The 19,898-nt window shown below is 42.6% G+C and overlaps 1 protein-coding gene across 1 annotated transcript in view; it reads left to right on the top strand.

The window, feature by feature from the left end:
- Positions 1–1,791: 1,791 nt before the first annotated feature.
- The window catches only part of ITGA8 (integrin subunit alpha 8), a 189,263-nt gene continuing 171,156 nt past the window's right edge, over positions 1,792–19,898 (top strand). The window contains exons 1-2 of the mRNA XM_002692081.7: positions 1,792–2,167; positions 2,773–2,906. Coding sequence (XP_002692127.1) covers positions 1,962–2,167; positions 2,773–2,906 — 340 coding nt within the window. The 5' untranslated portion in view covers positions 1,792–1,961. The remainder of the gene's footprint in view (positions 2,168–2,772; positions 2,907–19,898) is intronic.

Here is a 19,898-nt window from a genome sequence, read left to right as displayed (position 1 = left end):
TTGTCTGGGAAAGGACTATTCAGTTAGGAAATAACCCAGATGTGATGATTTGCTAGGTAATCTTCTGATAGCTTATTCATTTTTAGCATTTTTACAGGGATGAGACAGGCAAAGAGGAAAACATAAAATTTAAATCAGTCTACCAAGTGTGTTCTGATGTAAGACAAAGTCTAGCTTTTCAATGGGAGCACAGATTTTCTGTGGGTGGACTCCCACATCTACTCCATTAGACTAGATCACTGCTCTGAATCACAGTTTATGATTCCAGCTTCTTGGGGATCCCACACTAGTAACAGATTCAATAGGTCCAGAACCTAACTCACTATATTCCTCCCATTCTGTTCTCCTTGCCCCATTGCTACTGTCTGTGATTCTCCTCTTCTAAATTGATACCTGTAGACTCACCTTGGGTTTATCCTTCACTTCATTCTGCCATCAGTCTGCTGGCCCTTTTCCTGTTAATTAACATTGCGGGCTTCATTTCCCTTCCATCTGTTTATCATGTCAGAGCCCTCATCACTCTGTGCGTTTGGGCAACAGCCACTTGGCTTTCTCTTCCTTCTGACAATTGACCTCTTGCCCCAACACACACATCCTCCACTAAACTTCCAGAATCCCTGTAGAACCCACTACCTTTGCCTCAGTAACTGTTCTTGTTATTAAGATCCTTTCTTAGGAGGTCCATCCTTTCCTTCCACTCCTCCCCAACCCACATTTTTATTCAAATCCCTTGCACAACCCTATCATCTTGGCCTCTGTGTCTTTAATACTTGGCCTCAATCACTCTGTCCACAATGTCCAAAGCCATGCCTCCTATTCAAATTTCTGCTTAAATTACCAAGGAATCTCATTAAAATGCTGTGGACCCTAGTCCCCTCTCTCCTCTCTAGTCTTCATTTTCATTTAAACCCAGCGGCATCCTGTTTAACCCTTAATTGCTCTCTTTCCCTGTTAATTCTGTTTCCCTGGAAGACTGCACGTTATGAAAAGGCTTCTGGTACCACACTTCTCCTTTGCCTTTTCCCCCACTCATCTTTTACTCCCTCTCCCAAGCAGAAGACACAGAAAGAGATCAATAACACCCATGGATTGGAACTGACGTTTGAACTCCTGCAGATGCCCAGATTCCAACCTATACCCCCTACGCCTGCTGTGGGTAAACTGTAAATTCCAACATTCCCAATTTTGTTAGTCCTCACCACAATTACACAAGGTCACAGAAATTTAGGACCAAGGCATGTAACCTGCTCCATGTGTCTCTGAGAAAGACCTAAATAAAATCTCCAGGATTGCTTTATTAGTTACCTCTGCAGGGAAGTGGAGGTGGGGGAAGAGAGGATTATTGGATTTAAACTTTTATTCGGATCTTTAGGCTGCAGAGGTAATGCCAAGATCTTGGCTTTGTCTGGCCTCTTCCCTCGCGGTGGGGTACGCTTTCACATCATCCATTTGGGAGAAACCAGAGCAAAGCCTCGCCCGACGCTGAGCAGAGGCGGGCGGAGCGGCTTTTGGGGCGGGGGGGATTGCTTCCAAAGCCAATGGCTTGAATTGGCAAGCGGGAGGCTCAGATAGTTCTTAAGATACAATTGCAGTAGAAAGCCAACCCACTGAAACAGGCGCCTGGCGCCGGCCGCCCGCGGGGGCGAGGACTGTCGGTGAGTTACCGGCTCCGGCCCGCAGTGTGCGGGCCGGCCACTAGGAGGCGCCCCGAGCGCACCGGGGCCCCCTCCCGCCGCCAGAGGAGGGCTCGCATCCCCTCCGCCAGCCCCCAGCCGCGGGATCCGGCGGCCAAGCAGACCGCAGGGGACACGCGGAGGAGCGCCCGGGGCTGTCACCGCGGACGCGTCGCGCGCATTGACCCGGGACCGGGGCTCCCCGGACCGCCCGCCGCCACGCCCGCCGTTTCCCAGCCGGGGTCCTCGGCTCGCACTGCCCGGTGAGCACCATCCGGCCGGAGGGCGATGTCTGCCCGGCCCCGCCGCGGTCCCCGGGTCAGCCGGGCACCGCCGCTCGCGCCCCTCTGCTGCTTCTCGGCCGCTCTGGGGATGCTGTGGTCCCCCGCCTCGCAGGCGTTCAACTTGGACGTGGACAAGCTCACGGTGTACAGCGGACCCGAAGGCAGCTACTTCGGCTACGCGGTGGACTTCCACATACCTGCCGCTCGCACGTAAGTCGCCCCAGGTGGGGTCCCTGCCCCTCTGCCGGGGGACCCAGGCCTGTCCCCGCAGCCTGCTGGCAGGCGATCCCGAGCGTCCATCCCGCTGCCCACTTGGGGTCCCGTCCGGTTCCCCGCCACCAGCCTCTACCCTCCCCTTCCACGCTGAATGTCCTTGTGAACTTTGAACCAGGGACATGTCACTTGCCTCGGATCCGAAAGTCCTGGGGAGCTCCAGGGACAAAGACTGGAGCATCGTGCAAAGGGGAAACACAGGACCGAACAGACTCAGGCCAGTTAAAACAAGGACCACAACACGGTCTGTTTATACATAGCCTGTAACAATTAAGCGTCTGGGCTCAAGTGCTGTCTGCTATAAGCAGCTGGGCTCTGTCCTTTGCTAATTCTCACTGCACCCCCCCCCCCCGGCCCCCCGCAATCTCTCAACTCACTGTATACATAGCTCCACCTAGAGAAGAATTAGGAATATTTGCACCCTCTTCCAAACCAGGTTTCAGACGCCCGCAGATTTCCAAGAGGAAATCTAGGTTGACAGTCTGTCTCCATCATGAGTACGTTTCCGATTCCAAGAGTGATTTTGTCCAATCTCTTCTCAGGGCGAGTGTCTTGGTGGGGGCGCCCAAAGCCAACACCAGCCAGCCAGACATCGTGGAAGGGGGAGCAGTCTACTACTGTCCTTGGCCCGCCGAGGGGTCTGCGCAGTGCAGGCAGATACCATTTGACAACACCAGTAAGTGGTATTTGTCATTCTCAACTGTTGGTTCTGGAGTGCCAGAGCCCTCCGGGAGTCAAGTCCCCACTTCGTAGAATTTGGCCTGTCTGATGGGTCGGTGTTGAGGGCGGTGCAGGTTCGGAGAGAAATCAGCTTTTTAAAGCCCAAGTGAAGGGGAGGAAGATGTTAAGTGCACCCCAGAGAGGGAACAGTATTTTGAGCTTGGGTATTTGAATGCACCCTGGTCACTGCAGTTTCCTTACTATTCTGAGATAAGGGTGTTCTGGGTGAGTGGATGGTTTGGAGAACACAGATGTTACTCCCTGATCTTGATTCTGGAGAGAATTTGGTTATTTCCCAAGAACAAATCTGGAAAAAGACATAGCCTTAGAATTTCCAGTGCCCAAACTCGGGAGGCAAGAGTCAGCTGCTGCAGACCCAGACATCACTCCATGTTGCTATTTAATTCTTTACAGAAAGAAAGCATTTTCTTTCAAAATATTGGACACTGGATGCAAACTAGTACAGGCAGAGTGTGGATGGATTACATTCATTTCCAAAATCCCTAGACAGATGTTTCTTATTTAATTAAAGGGAAAATACATTTTAAACAATTCAGGCTGGTTATGTTTCCTCTGGTGTTTTCTCCTTGGGTCTTGAGAAAATAATCTAAACTTAATGCTTTCAAAAACATTAACGCTGAATGTTTTAATTTGTACCTCCAAAACTTTATGAATTCAAAAGGTATATGTTATTGGAAAGCAAATATCTCTTTTCAGAAAAATGTGAACATGTCAACTCAATGTTCTTTGATGAACAATCAATTAAAATACCTTTTGCACCATGGAACTATTATATGACATCATTCTTCATTATTGTTATATTAGTATATATCTAGAATTTACGTAGAATGTCAGTTTTCACAGAATTTTGATGAAATTGGATGGATATTTACCTGTTACTTTAACTGATTTGCATTTTTTATTTTAAAGGAGAAAATAATTTCCATTCTAAGAATGTGGAAATTATGTCACAGAGAAAAGTCCTATGCAAGCATTACCTTGAAATATGACCAAATTAGGAGATATTCTATAAATGCACTTTTAAATTATGTTTTTCATATGTGTCTATATATGGTCACAGTAGCTCTTTTACCATTTAATTAAATAATTCAGTTATTTCATACCACTTTTCATAAGCTTTTACTTTAAAGTTTAACTATTAGAAACTGGAAAAATTAAACCACTTGATATTCATTTGTGAAAGAAATCTTTCAGTTAGTGATTGAATCAGGACTTTAGATGCTTCTAAATACTGACTTCTAGCTTAATTTTAAAATTAATTTCATGAATAAGAAAAATTAAGCATAAAATTAATGGTATTTTACTAATACATGTCAAATATTTTATTTTTAAAGTATTTTAAGTGTAAGCCTTGATAAATAAAAACATAAATTTTGGGCATTATTTGAATTTAAATTTAGTGTTAGCATTTGGAGACATGTGATGTGTTTTTACCAAGAATCAATCTATAGTCATGGGCATGAATTTAATAACTTTCTAGAATATTCCCATAACATGTCAACACATCAAATCAGGATCTGGTTAGTACATTTTTCCTTTGATAAAGGAAGAATCAATGTCTGTTCAGGTAAGTCACACCTGAAGACCTAAATATTAATCCCAGATGTGACAGATGAACAGATGAAAACCAGAGTATACAGACATGAGTATGAATTTTTAAAAACTGACCACTTCCATCCCCAAAGTTCTGATGTTACATGACAGCAGGTAACATTTTCCAAAAGTTCATTTTAAAGTAACTGTTTGGATCTTCGAATTCAGTTTCCCACAGAAAACTAATGTTGAAAGATTGTGCTTTGATTTCCAGAATAACCCACAGGAATGCACTTAACCCTTACTCTAGCTGAATTGTATTTGCAATGAAAGAATAGGGGACAATCTAGTATGTTTCTGGCAATTAAATCAATAGGAAAATAGTAAGAGTGTTGAGAAAAGATCAGCATTCCTTGAAGACAGGGTAGATGGCACCTTCTGGGCAGGTTCTCAGGAAGACATCGGAACATCTCAAAGGGTTTTTGAGATTAATGTTGTTGGTTCTACATTATGTCTTATTTTACTTCTAAATGGATGGAGTTTTTTTTTTTTTTTTTTTTTTCTTGAGAGATGTATGCATCTTACTATCTTATATTCGCAACCATAATCGCTGCAATTTGAGAATTTGTTAGTGGAACAAAGTGAGGGAAAGAAACAGGGAGGTAGATAAGTGTTTCTGAAATATTTGAGCAAGAAATAAAAAAAAAAAAAAATAGCAAGGCAGAGGAGGCCACACAACATTAGTAAGAAATGAATGGTCTGTGATGGAATGCACAAAGCAGTGACCTGTGAAAGCCTATGGGAGTTTCCAAGAGCGAAGATTAAGAATGATGGAGCAAAGGAAGTTCCTTGTGTTAGCCATCAGAGGGTACTGTGGGCCCAGGAACCTTGGCTGCTCCTGGGAATGGCCTGAGAATGGGTAGGGGAAGAGGAATCAGAGGATTGTGGCTCAGGGGTTTGCTACTGAGTGGGAGCCAGTACACTACACATCATTTCTACCAGTGACTTTATCCATGAACCCTAAGACGATAGAACTGCCAGTGAATGCCATTTGCTGCGAAACTGTGAAAGGGAGGGACAGCAGGAGCCCACAGAGCTGTTTCTAGTCCGAGTGTCAGTTTTGTGGGCAGAATATAATCTTGGAACCAAAGATAGAAGGCAGAAATAGGCATTCTGACTCTGGGTGTTGCAGTCAGCATTACCAGATGCAGTGCATTTATTCATCACCTACTATGTGCCTGTCACTTATCCACACTATTTCTAATCCATACAGTGAAACAACCATGTAAATCCTGTTTCATGAGTAAGGAGGCAGACATCAAAGGTGTTAAAAGATACATCCAAGGTCACACAGTGGTAAACAGTAGATGCAGGACTGGTCCTAACAGACTGCAAGTTCAAGGTCAGATCCTGTGGAGCTGAGGCACTGCTCATCTTCCTCACCCTTCCCCCAGTTTCCCACCTGAAGTTACCTTCACACGTTCCAGTTAAAGTGATCCTCCAGAGAAGATCTGAAAGGTGAAACGGTTTGGGTACAGGGTTATGGAAGCCAGGGGTCACAGAGGTAGCCATTGTCAGAGTGGGAATGATGGCTTGTGCAATATATGTCCCCTCAGAGTCCCCATCCACTGTCTCCTGTCTTACTCTCTGGCCATGAGCAGCAGCGTGCGCGTCCAACGTGCACCAACCCCCTCCCCCTCAGAGGAAGAAAATTCCTCTGCTTGACAAAGTAGCAGCTCCAAGTGCTGGACATCCACAAATTGACATGCACGTAACAGCGTGTGGTGTCAGGCATCAATAAATATCACATTGCAAATATTCCTTTGTACAGAGAATCCTGACTGTCTCTGTCTTCCACCCTGTCTGCTTTTACTATTACATCTGAATTCAAGACATTCTGAGTAAATTTGACCTTTTAATGATGTAGTTTCAACTTGTTCAGGCCCCTGGGGTGTCTACAAATTAATATTCGCTGTGGTAACCTACTAAACTCTCTCAGCCTAGACACTGGAGGAGACTGGCCTATAATTTAGTCCCTGAATCTGGTTGTGATCTTGAACTTTAGTTTATTTAAGGTCAACTGCCTGTTTTTTTGTAAAGTCTGCCTTTGAGTTTGAAATTTTTTTCATTAAATAGTCATTGATTTTATTTGTACTTTATCCTGTAACTGGGATTAAAAAAAAAAACTACTTCTCATCATAAATGCAAAAACAGAGGAAGCTGGGAATCGCCTAACACTTCAAATGCATGAATACTATTAAAATCTGTGGTCCTTTCAAGTATGGAAAAAGGAAACTTTCGGGAAGCATATGGTGGTGGGGGAGGTGCAAAGTGCAAAGAGTAGATAATTTTCCTGCTCTGTGCAAAATCAAGTGGCTCCAAAAATCCCCTTCTCTCTTCTCCCTTCTGTCTTTCCCCCTTACTTCACTAGAATAAAATTCCCCCACCCCCAAATTGATTTCTTTCCATTTTGGTCCTAAACTGTGCCCCACGTCTTAAATGTAAAACATCGCATCTGCCAAATTCATGCCTTTCCTTTCTAAATCTATTCCAAGGTTCATTGTTTTTCTACTTCCTACATTTTCCAAACCCATGTGTGGATTACAGAAAAAGCCCTGAATCCCAGCTCCCCAGCTAGAAGAGGGGTGAATGAGACAGATACTCCATCTTTGCAGTGATAAGAAGGCAAATTGCAACAATGGTAACAAAGGCATAGAACACAAATATTTGATTGTTTGAAATACTCAAATGAAACATTTTGAGGAGAAAGATAATAGCATGAGCTAATAACTGATCATCATCACAGCATTAGTAATACAGCTGGGAACGCTCCCAATCAGAGACCCACTTAAAGAAGAAACAAGAGGAAGTGGGAGGTACCATTGAGATTTGGGAGTCATCTGAGAAAGACTACCAGAATTTGCCTGACCTTAATTTAGCATCTTATATATATATATATTTAAAGCTTAAAATGGAAGACAATTTGGTTAGGATATTTCAAAGCTCTAGGAAGCTAAGATTTTTGTCAGAATTGTGTTGTAGCTTGGAGACCGGAAGCCTTTGTTGGAGGGGGCAGGCAGGAGTCTGTTTTATTTTGTGCCGAGGGAGCCACAATAAGAAGCAGCTTAAAGCATCTGGTGCTGTGATGGGTACAGGGTTGTATTTTGATAGTATTGGGTGTGCCCTTTTTTTCTCATGTGAGGGTTGGGAAACATATTGGTCACATAAGCCTTGCTTTTCTAACTTCCTCAGAAAGAAATCAGTTTTTGTTCAATATCAAAGCAGAGGCAAATGGAGGGCACAGCTACCTCCAGTAAATGACAGAGGAAATAACAGAAATGTGATAGAACTCAGACAGCAGAAATCTGGACTCTGGTGAATTCAATTGAAAGTGGAAAAAAAAAAGGTGAAAGCTCAGTGATAATCTGCACCTTTGAGAATTAATAATTGCCAGAGTTAGTGTCTTACTACTTGTACACTTATATATACATACACATACATGAACATACATACACACATACATATATGCACACATGCACGCACGTGTGCACACACACACTCTTTAGGGCAGAAAGCTTACTCTGCCAAGTACTTCTCTTACTGAGTCATCAGGGGTAATTAAGCTGGAAGGCTGGCTTACTCTAGAAACAATTCATGATGGCTCTCAAACTGATGGGCTGGCCTGACAGATGCAACCAGCATCCCTCAGCTTCTCCCAGTTGACTCAGACTTTCATGTGACAAAATGCAATAGCTATCGAGTCCTGATATGAGCTGGGAGGAGGCAGTGGTCCCTACAACACACAGCCCTGGAGGAAGCAATTAGAAAAGAGGAAGTCCTTGAAACTCCAACCAGAAATGGGAAACAGATCTGCTCTATGGCTAGTTGAGTAGAATGAGCATTAGGCGCCTGTTGCTTAATCTGCAAAATTCTTTCAAGAAGCTGGAAGTGTGTGTGATGGAAGAGGCTTCCAGGCTCTTGGCAGGAAGAATCCGTGCAGCAGCTGTAGCATTCTGGGAGAAATGTAGGAAATTGTCTTGAAATTGTTCTGAAAGCAAGAAAAACACACTGGCACACTGAAGCCAGCTGGTTGAGATGTGAGCATTCAAACTTTACCTGTTGTGTGTAGAGAATTGTATCTGTGAGTTGTGTTGATGGAAAGAGTTGCCAACATTCCTGACAAGCTGAGCTCAGCAGTGCCCTGAAGGACACCATCCAGAGACACAAGCGTGGATTTTTGAGGAAGAGAGATAAAAGACTAATTCTAGATCTTATTGAAAGTGCTCCCTTTAAAAATATTTCATTTTCAAAATTCAGTTTAAATACATCTTCAGAAAACATATTAGTGTATCAATCAAGGTGTATCTGTATAATGAAACACTAAAATAGATTAAAAGTAGTTTTGATTCTGGGTTAAATTATATGAGGACTTGAGGTAGATAAGCAAATTGTGATGCACAGATAGGCATTCAATACTTTAAACACTGGTGTTGCTCTGTTAGGGACCTCAGCCAGGCAACTCTTAGACTAGTTGAAAAGGAACAGGGTTTAACGCCAGCCCTGCAGAAAGGCCAGCTCCTGGATCTCTGAGATTTGAACCCAAAGATCTGCAAGTTGAGAAACTCTTCTAGGTCCACAAATACTGGTGGAAGTGATTACTTACCCTTTTAATTGTTTTAGTAAAAGTAAAGCATACCTTACAAAAACAAGTCTTTGCAAAAATAGTTGGGCTTCCCCAGTGGCTCATCCACCTACAGTGCAGGAGATGTGGGAGACATGGGTTTGATCCCTGCGTCAGGAGGATTCCCTGGAGGAGGATATGGCAACCCACTCCAGTATTCTTGCCTGGAGAATCCCATGAACAGAGAAGCCTGGAAGGCTACAGTCCATAGGGTTGAAAAGAGTCAGACACAACTGAGTGGCTGAGCATGCACACATAGAAAAGGTTGCCAGGCATTAGAAGTGAGAAGGAGGGGTGGTCTGCAAAGGGGAAGATTGAAGGAATTCGGGGAGCTAATGGAACTTCTTGTGTCTTGACTGTGATGGTGGTCCATAACTATATGTATACATCAAAAGTTGTTGAACTGGGAACTTTGCTGGTGGTCCAGTGGTTAAGAATCCATCTGCCAATGCAGAGGACATGGGCTAATCCCTGGTCTGGGGAGATCCCACATGCCTCAGGGAAGCTAAGCCTGTGCGCCACAACTACCAAGTCTGCACTCTACAGCCTGTGTGCTGCAAGAAGAGAAGCCACCACACTGAGAAGCCCTTACAACGAAGAGTAGCCCTTGCTGGAGACAACTAGAGAAAGCCCACATATAGCAATGAAGACCCAGCACAACCAAAAATAAATAAATGAATACAAAGAAACAAGATTGTTAAAAAAGTCATTGAACTGTACATCTCTAAGAACGAATTTTACTGCATGTAAATGAAACCAAAAAGAGAGAAAGAAAACATTATGGAGTATGCTAGAGAGTTATATATTTGATATGATATTAAGGCTGGTTGTATGGCCATTGCTATGATCATGTGAGTTTAAACTGTTAAACTACACGAAGGTCTGATGTGATAATAGCTGGGAGTATAAGGACACATCCCTGAAAGGCTAAGTAAGTCGCCTTACTGCCCCCAAACAGGGGAAAACGTATGTCAGCTCATCACGTAGGACTCTCTTTACCATTCTTTAAATAAAGAATACTATGACCAGAATCAGAGAAGGCAATGGCACCCCACTCCAGTACTCTTGCCTGGAAAATCCCATGGATGGAGGAGCCTGGTAGGCTGCAGTCCATGGGGTTGCTAGGAGTCGGACATGACTGAGCAACTTCACTTTCTCTTTTCACTTTCATGCATTGGAGAAGGAAATGCAACCCACTCCAGTGTTCTTGCCTGGAGAATCCCAGGGACGGGGGAGCCTGGTGGGCTGCCATCTATGGGGTTGCACAAAGTTGGACACGACTGAAGTGACTTAGCAGCAGCAACAGCAGCATGACCAGAATGTGTGTGGCAACACACCCATGTGAAGGGAAACATGCTGAATCAGAATAAATCTTTGCAACGAAGCATCATATTTGGTAATTCTCATGTGGTTGCTGAAATTCAGGCATGGGGTCTCCCATTGATCATCACTGAACTAAGGAGCTCTCACTTCAGACACATTTTTGTAGTGACCAAAATTCATGTAACTGCCCTGCAGGGCATTATTAACTTATTCGCATTACATCAATTTTATTCTTAGGCTCTGATGTTTGACATATGGACACAGATCTGTGTGTGATATTGCAGAATTCTCTATATCAATCAGCCCTGATTTCAGGACAGGTCAAAATTCGAGAAAAGGACACACACCACTGCAACAGGAATAGGTTTCTTTGAGAACCCGACACAGTCCACGTTACTCACATCATCTCACTCCAGGTGGAGCAGGTCAGAGCTAACTCTGCATCCAAACTGCCCATGTTATGGCTCCATTTCTAGTCTATTGTTATTCCCCATGATTTGCCCACATTTCCGTCACAGTCCAGCCCTGCGTCCACATGGCTTCCACGGTACATCATGGCAAAGCCTACCTCTCAAGCATGCATTACACACACCCATGTCCCTACTCACTCTGAGCCTGTGTCCTGGTTCCTCTCTCGTAACCACCCAGAACATTTTATTTTCCAGCAATGATTTTCTGGTATTTTTCTGGCTTCTCTCTTTCTACAATTCCCAGTGGAATATGTGTTTCAGAAATTAATTCTAAAGTTGCTACAAATTCTAAAATCCTTAAAAAAAAGAAGGGGCATAATACTAAAAAATAACATTTTCAAACATCCTGAATGAGGATGTATATCCCATAAATGATGTTATAAATCACACAATTGGGTATGATAGACCCTTAAAAATGAAGCCCACTGAGAATCAAGATTAAAATGGGGAAATGCTTTTGTTTTAATGTTAAGTGAAAAAAAATTCAAAATTGTGTCTACAGCCTGTGGAAGAGCACAAGAGGAGAAGGGCAATGAGAGGCTATTGGGAAATATAGTTAAAACTGTTTTTTTTCTTCTTTTCCTAGTGCATTTATTACTTATTATTAAAAACCTTGAACAGGTATTCATTTATGATCAGGAAAAATAATAATAAAACATGCAAAGATTTCTAAACGAAATTATTGAGTTCACTGAAGTATTATGAAGATTAATAGTGGGAGACCATGGCTCAGGCTTTGTGTTGACTGAAAGCAGTCTTAATGGTTGCCTCGTTTGTCTTGGGTATACTTGGTAGAGTAGTTTATAAATGTACTCATTTACATATAACTGCTTATGTTTCAAAATACTGATGATCAAGGATATTTTCAATACCAATTGTGTGTGTAAAAATAAGAAGATGCTATTTATCACCTGTTTCTATTCTAGATTCTACATCAATAGAAACATTAGGCTTGGTGGTCTGACACCAAACATAAGCTTGGTGGTCTGACAATTTCTAGAGACTTTAATTTATTTATTATTATTATTATTGATTTGTTTATTTGGCCATACTGAGTCTTAGCTGTGGCATGTGGGGTCTTAGTTGAGGCATGCAAGCTTTTAGCTGCAGTCTATGGGGTCTAGTTCCCTGACCAGGGATTGAACCTGGTCTCCCTGCAGTGGGAACATGAAGTCTTAACTTCTGGACCGCCAGAGAAGTCCCAAGACTTTTAGAATAAAGAGAGCTGTTAGCAGAGGCCAAACTGTCTTCCCGAGTCTTCCGGAAACACATCCAGAAATCAGATTTAGTCAAGTACCCAGACATCTCATGATCCAGTGAGGTTGACACATAAAATTAACCAGCACGTCTTCTTTGTGACTCACAATATGTATTCTCCTAGAAAAGGCACTGAGAATTTGTGAACTAAAGAAACCCATTGGATTCGTAGGGTAGACTATTTTTTTGACAGTCATTATTTCTCCTCACATCTCTTAAGCCGAAGAATGCAGGGATTACTCTAGTATCAAATAACTCTGGATCTCTTGGCGTAAACCAGCCAAGGTTTATTGCTTGTTCACACTGTCTGGTTAATATGAGCTGGAGAGGAGCCTCTGCTTATACAAGTGACCCAAAGACCTGGCCTGATGGAGATTCCTGATTGACACGTGCTTTCAAGGCCACTCTAACTGGGAAGACTCATGGCAAATTGCACCTCGTCTAGTAAAGCTTCCACGTGGAATTGACATTTACTGCTTCTCCTCGTGTTTGGTGGCCAGACAAACTAGGAAGTTGGCCATGCCATCTTATTTGAATATTTGATTATCTTTGTGTTAGATTGGTATGTTTATGCACATCTGTCAAAGTTGTTTATACACAGTTTTTAAAAGAATACTAGAAATGAAATGCTATAGAATTTAATCCTTGAAAATGTTATTAAAACAGTTTTCTTCTACTTTTTTTTTTTTTTTTTTGGCATGCTGCTGGCAGTATCTTAGTTCCCTGACCAGGGATTGAACCTACTGGATTGCCAGAGAACTCCTTAAAGTTGATTTCTTTTTCTCTTTTTTTTTTTTTTTTTTTGTTGGCTGCACCTTGCAGCCTGCAGAACTTCCCCAACCAGGGATGAATCCCATGCCCCCTGCAGTGGAAGCATAGGGTCTTAAGCACTGAACCACCGGGGAAATCCTAATATTCTTTATTTCTAATGGACATACTCTGTAGGACATACTTTTTGGAGGCTCTGAAATAAAATAGTTCTTTGGGGCTACAGTTCTTATCCTTACGTTTGTGGTAAGGAGCAGACAAGACACATGGCAAAGAAACAAATGTGTTCCTGTCAATAGATGCAAAGACAATGGGTGAAATGCACACTGACAATAAATTCTCAACTTGTTCCACCTGGTGTCCAGTCTCTGGCACAGATACTGACTAGGGAGACTGAATACCCTTCATCCTTTAAGTCAGGCTCTTTGGGTGACATATTAAATCAGAATGTCTTTTTCCCTCAAAGCACCCTTTGGTTTACTTTAATTCATTTTTATTTATACAATGCAGTTGACCCTTGAACAAGAAGGATTTGGTCTATGCCAGTCCACTTAGGACATGACTTAGTGACTGAACAACAAATCCACTTAGGAGGACTTTTTTTTTTAAAGTAAATACCAATTATTACAGGGCTTCCCTGGTGGCTCAGATGGTAAAGAATCTACCTGCAATGTGGGAGACCTGTGTTTGATCCCTGAGTCAGGAAGATCCCCTGGAAAAGGGAATGGCTACTCATTCCAGTATTCTGGCCTGGAGAATTCCCTGGACAGAGGAGCCTGGTGAGCTACAATCCATGGTGTTACAAAGAGTCAAACATGACTGAGCACCTAACACACATTATTACAGGATCCTCAGATGGTTGAGTCTGCAGATGCAGAACCTCATTATGGCAAGCAGACTATCTGCCTCCATAAAGGCATCTGGAAAGGAGAACATCTGAGGTTTTAGTATCCATGGTGGGTCCCAGAACCAATCCCCAGAGTTGCCCAAGGGTCAACTATGTTCTCTTAAGAAACAGCAGAGTTGAAATTAAAGCTTAGATGTGTTGTCATTTTAGTTGCTAAGTCATGTCCAACTGTTTTGTGACTGACTACATGGACTGTATGTAGCCTGTCAGGCTCCTCTGTCCATGGGATTTCCCAGGCAAGACTATTGGAGTGGGTTGCCATTTTCTTCTGCAGGGAACCTTCCCAACCTAGGGATCAAACCTGAGTCTCCTGCACTGGCAGGCTGAACCACCAGGGAAGCCAGTAAACTTAGATTTAACAGTAAAACCAAATTTCAGCAACAAGAGAAATGTTAAGAACTCTCTACAAGCAGTTGTGGTCCTTGACCCTGCTTGTATGGCCATGAACTTACCCTTATGGAATTTACAGTGAAGAGTCAGTGACAAGTTGACAAATAGTATGGTAAGGCCAAAGGGAGCAGAGAGTGGTGTGTGTGTGTGTGTGTGTGTGTGTGTGTGTGTGTGTGTGTGTATGTGTGTGTGTGTGTTTATACACACACATGCACTTTTTTCTAATTCTCTGGGGTATTATTTTCCTGTTGCTGCTGTAACAACTTACCACGTACTTTGTGGCTTTGAACAACACAAGTCGATTACCACACAGTTCTGGAGGCCAAGTCTATAATATTAGGTTTCACTGGGCTAAAATCAAGGTGCTGGCAGAGCTGTGCTCTTTCTGGAAGCTCTGGGGGAGGATCTGTTTTCTTGCTTTCTTCAGCTTCCAGAAGCTGCTCACATATCTTGGTTCATGGCCCTCTTCCATTTTCAAAGCCAGCACTGTCAGCTTGAGTCTTTCTTACACTGCTCTGCCTCTGGTTCTTCTTTTCTACCTCCTTCTTTCACCTTAAAATATCTTTGTTATTACTTTGGACCCTGCAGATAATCCAGGATCAGCTCCGTATTTTAAGTCAACTGGTTAGCAACCTTAATTCCATCCACAAAGTTAATTGTCTTTTGTCGTGCAGCCTAACATAGTCTCAGGTTCAGCGTATTAAGATCCAGACATCTGAACTTCCCTGGGGGTCCAGTGACTGAGACTCCGCACTCCCAATTCAAGGACCCTGGGTTCTGTCCCTCAGGAGAGCTGGATCCCATATGTTGTAACTAAGAGTTCACATGCCTCAAAAAAGATCCTGCATGTCACAGCTAGGACTCAGAGCAGCCAAATTTAAAAAAAGAAAGCAAAAACATGTAGACGTCTTGAGGGCTATTTTTCTCACTAAAGGTGGTCAGAGAAAGTTTCACTGAAAAGGTGATATTTGAACAGAGGCCTAAATTAAGTGAAGGAAGAAACCATGTAGTGGAAGGGGGGAAGTTCTACATTGTAGGACAGTCAGGGTTGAATCTGGAGAGAAGAGTGTTCTTGGGAAATGGAGAAGACCCACTGGGTTAAACAGAAGTCAGGAAAAGAAAGATAGAAGATGAAGCAAGACTATCTAGCACCTTACAAGTCGGTAGGACTTTGGGTTTTATTCTAAGAGTGATGGCAGTCAATGGTGGTTTTGAGTAGGCAAGTAACAGAATTTGATTGTTTTAAAAAGGATTGGTTTCGTAGAATGTAGGCAACCACAGCAGAAGCAAGGGGAGACATTCCCATCGTCTGGTGATAGAAAAGTGTGGTCTGGGTTGAGTGATAGCAGTTAGGGTTGAGTGATGGCTGGATTTGGGATTGATTTGAAAGTGAAGTTGGTAGAATTTTCTTTATGGATCAGATGAAGGATACAGAAGAAAGAGAAAAATTTGATCTGAGCAACTGGAGGAATGGGACTGAGACAGGGAACAGGGGAAGGAGCAAATCTCAGAGAAAGTATCCAGTTGAGTCCAGATAGGAGAAACTGGAGATGTTTATCAGACATCAGAGTGATATCACATAGGAAGCTGGATAAATAAACCTAAAGTTCAGGCAAGAGGCTTGGAAATTTACATGTGGAAGTCGTAGGTAATTTTTAAGGCCATGACTGATGGAGAGAATGAAGAGAAGTGAGGAGAAATAAAGTGAAGCAAAGAGAAGAGAGAAAGGGAGAGAATGGGAAAGGTCACTTTTTTATCTTAATTTTTTTTCTAAATTTATTTATTGTTTTTGGTTGCACTGGGTCTTCGTTGCTATGCACAGGCTTTCTCTAGTTGCAGCAAGTGTAGGCTACTCTTCGTTGTGGTGTGTGGGCTTCTCATTGCAGTGATTTCTTTTGTTGCAGAGCATAACCTTTAAGCATGTAGACTTCAGCAGTTGCAGCACGTGGGCTCAGTAGCTGTGGCTTGTGGGGAGACTGGACCCCACTTCACTGGACTACCAGGGAAGTCCTAGAGTCCCTGACATTTAAAGAACAATCAGTGTTGAGGAGGAGGTATAAATAATGCTAAGAAGAAGCTGCTGGTTAGGCAGAAGAAGTCAAGAAGCCAGTAAAGAAACTCATCTGAGGACTTCCCTGCGGACCAGTGGTTAAGAATCTGCCTGCCAATTCAGGAGACTCGAGTTTGATCCCTGGTCCAGGAACTAGATCCCCTATGACTCAGAGTAGCTAAGCCTATGGGCCACAACTACTTAGTCTGTGCTCTAGAGCCCAGGAGCTGCAACAAGAGAAGCCACCACAATGAGAAGGCTGTGCACTGCAACTAGAGAGTAGCCCCTGCTCACCGCAACTAGAGAAAAGCCTGTGCAGCAACGAAACTCGTGTCAGTTGGAGTAAACTTGGAGAAGGCAATGGCATCCCACTCCAGTACTTTTGCCTGGAAAATCCCATGGACAGAGGAGCCTGGTGGGCTACAGTCATGGGGTCGCTAGAGTCGGACACGACTGAGCGACTTCACTTTCACTTTTCACTTTCATGCATTGGAGAAAGAAATGGCAACCCACTCCAGTGTTCTTGCCTGGAGAATCCCAGGGACGGGGGAGCCTGGTGGGCTGCCGTCTATGGGGTCGCACAGAGTCGGACACGACTGAAGCGACTTAGCAGCAGCAGCAGCAGCAGCAGCAGCAGGAGTAAACTTTGAACATTTGATTTGATAATAGAAAGTAATTGACAGCTGACAAAAGCAGTTTGCGGTGGTGTGTGTTGGGAGAGGATGAGAGAAGACCAGCAGGAGACAGCCAGTCTATAGAGTCATTTTTCCCCAAGGAGTTCTGCCCTAATGGGACTCCAGAAATGTAATCATCGAGGAGACATGATAGCGTGTTTGTGATCTCATAGGACTTCTTCCATCCAGTGGGAAACAATGATGCTGAATAAAGGAGGAGAGGGATGTGCAAAACAGATTCCTAAGTAGATGAAAAGGGATGAGAAGGACTTTACACAGATGGAGGCACTGGCTTTGGAGAAGCATAAAGGTGATCCATCCTCAGTGAGCAGAGAAGGCAGAGTGAGAGTAGGTTGGTGGGTTTGGTAATAGAAAGAAGAAAGTGATCCTTTTTCATTTCTTCTATTTTCTCAGTGACATAAGAAGCAAAATTATCAACTGAGAGTGAGCAGGTAGACAGAGAAGGCTGGGGATAAGGAGAAAAGTTAAATAGTAATAGCCAAATGGCTGAATGAATTGAGCAGCCAGGGATTTCCTGGTAGTCCTATTTAAAATCTGAATTTATTTGGGGAAGGAGGTGATTCTTTCATTTCTTGATATCTTCTTTAACTGTATTATGTAAATGAGCAGAACACCCATCCAAGAAATTGCTTTTGTCATACCAACAGAAGTCCAAATGTATTTCCAGAACAAACCTTACACATGGCCCAAGTCAAATTACATACGAAAAACATTTCAAATGATTCTATATGATGTAGAAACAAATGTCTGAAGAACACTGGCAGGCCCTATTGGTTATTAAAAACAGGAAGTTGGAAATGTGATCTTTATTCTCTGGAAGACAATATAGATGTGGAAATAATTATAGCAAAAAATTTATATTCTCATCTTGATCGGGTAAACTGTATAACAGCAAGATTGTAATACATTTACTATTGCTATCCCAAACCCATATTTATGAATGATTATTAGAATTCTAAAAGCGTACTTTCAACTCATTTAACTTTATTCGTTACTTAGTTATATAAGGAACCAAACACTTAAATAGTGATATGAAAAAATAAAAGCTTCATGATTTCCAGAAATTTGTTAGACTAGAGGAGTGAGCTAGAAGTCTCTTAAATTCTAAATGGCTGGGTGGCTTTAGAAAACAACAGCAAGTGTATCCATGGAGGAGGAATGCCAATGACCTTTCAGTTACTACTTTATACATTTCTTTATACAAGTTCTCTTACTTTATATTGTTTGAATTTTTTAAAAATGGTAATCTCAAAGAATTTCAGTTTGAAAAGAATTTTTGGCCCTACACTCTGTTGTATTCTATTCCATTCCACTTTTTTTCACAAGCATTTATTTACTACATTTTGTCCCGTATATTCTCTACTTTCTTACCCCTGTGTGAGTGACTGTCATGCATGGCCCTACATTTTAAAGCAGGTTTTTAAGGAAGCAATTTGGATTATTTGGCAAATAAGGAGGAATAGAATTTTGCAAGAGCAGCTTCATGAATAAAGTCAGGGAGTGAGACTCAAGGGACAGGGAAGGAGCTCTCTGAATGGTGGGCTATCTGAAGATCAGATGCAGGGTCTGGGATCTACATTGTGGAGGGTGGGATATTTAGAGCTGATCTAAGAGGTAAAGGCAGGAAAACGTGTGTGTATTTGCACATGTGTGTATATGCATACATTTGTATATAGCATACATATATGATACAAGGAATAAAACTCAGTTATATAGAATGTTTCATTGGAATAACATATTTCTGTCCATCAGTGGGTGAATGTGTAACACACACACACACACACACATTGTTGTTGTTATTCTTGTATAGTTGCTAAGTCATGTCCAACTATTTTGCAACCCTATGGACTGTAACCTGCCAGGCTCCTCTGTCCATGGGATTTTCCAGGCAAGAATACTAGAGTGGGTTGCCATTTCCTTCTCCAGGGTATCTTCCTGACTCAGGGTTTGAACCCATCTTCTGTATCAGCAGGCAGATTCTTTACCACTGAGCCACCAGAGAAACTATATATATATATATATATATATATATATATATATATATATATATATATATATATTCACAATGGAATACTACTCAGCCATTACAAAGGAGAGATCCCCTGCCGTTTGTGTCAACATGAATGAATCTTGAGGGGCATTATGCTAAATGAAATGAAATAAGTCGAATAGAGAAAGACAAATACTATATGATATCTCTTATATGTGGAATCTTAAGAAAAAAATCTCACAGAAAAAGAGATCAAACTTGTTGCTACCAGAGGTGGGGGATGGGGGGCAGGACAAATGGGAGACGTGGGTCATAAGGTATAGATTTCAAGTTATGAAATAAGTAAGTACTAGGGATGTGATGTCAGGGAAGGCGATGGCACCCCACTCCAGTACTCTTGCCTGGAAAATCCCATGGACGGAGGAACCTGGTAGGCTGCAGTCCATGGGGTCATGAAGAGTCGGACACGACTGAGCGACTTCACTTTCACTTCTCACTTTCTTGCATTGGAAAAGGAAATGGCACCCCACTCCAGTGTTCTTGCCTGGAGAATCCCAGGGACGGGGGAGCCTGGTGGGCTGCCGTCTGTGGGGTCGCACAGAGTCGGACACGACTGAAGCGACTTAGCAGCAGCAGCAGCAGGGATGTGATGTGTATGTACCATGTTGACTATAGTTAACAACTTTTATATGGCATGGATGAAAGTTGTTAAGAGAGTTAATCCCAAGAGCTCTCATCAGGAAAATAATTTGTGTGTGTGTGTATGTCTATATGAGATAATGGATTGTAGTGATCATGCCATGTTGAATGTAAGCCAAAACATTATGTCATACACCTTACACAGTGTGTGTGTATGAGTCGCT

Source organism: Bos taurus, chromosome 13, assembly GCF_002263795.3.
Source record: "Bos taurus isolate L1 Dominette 01449 registration number 42190680 breed Hereford chromosome 13, ARS-UCD2.0, whole genome shotgun sequence".
Classification (NCBI taxonomy): domain Eukaryota; kingdom Metazoa; phylum Chordata; class Mammalia; order Artiodactyla; family Bovidae; genus Bos; species Bos taurus.
This window is presented reverse-complemented; position numbering and strand designations above follow the sequence as displayed.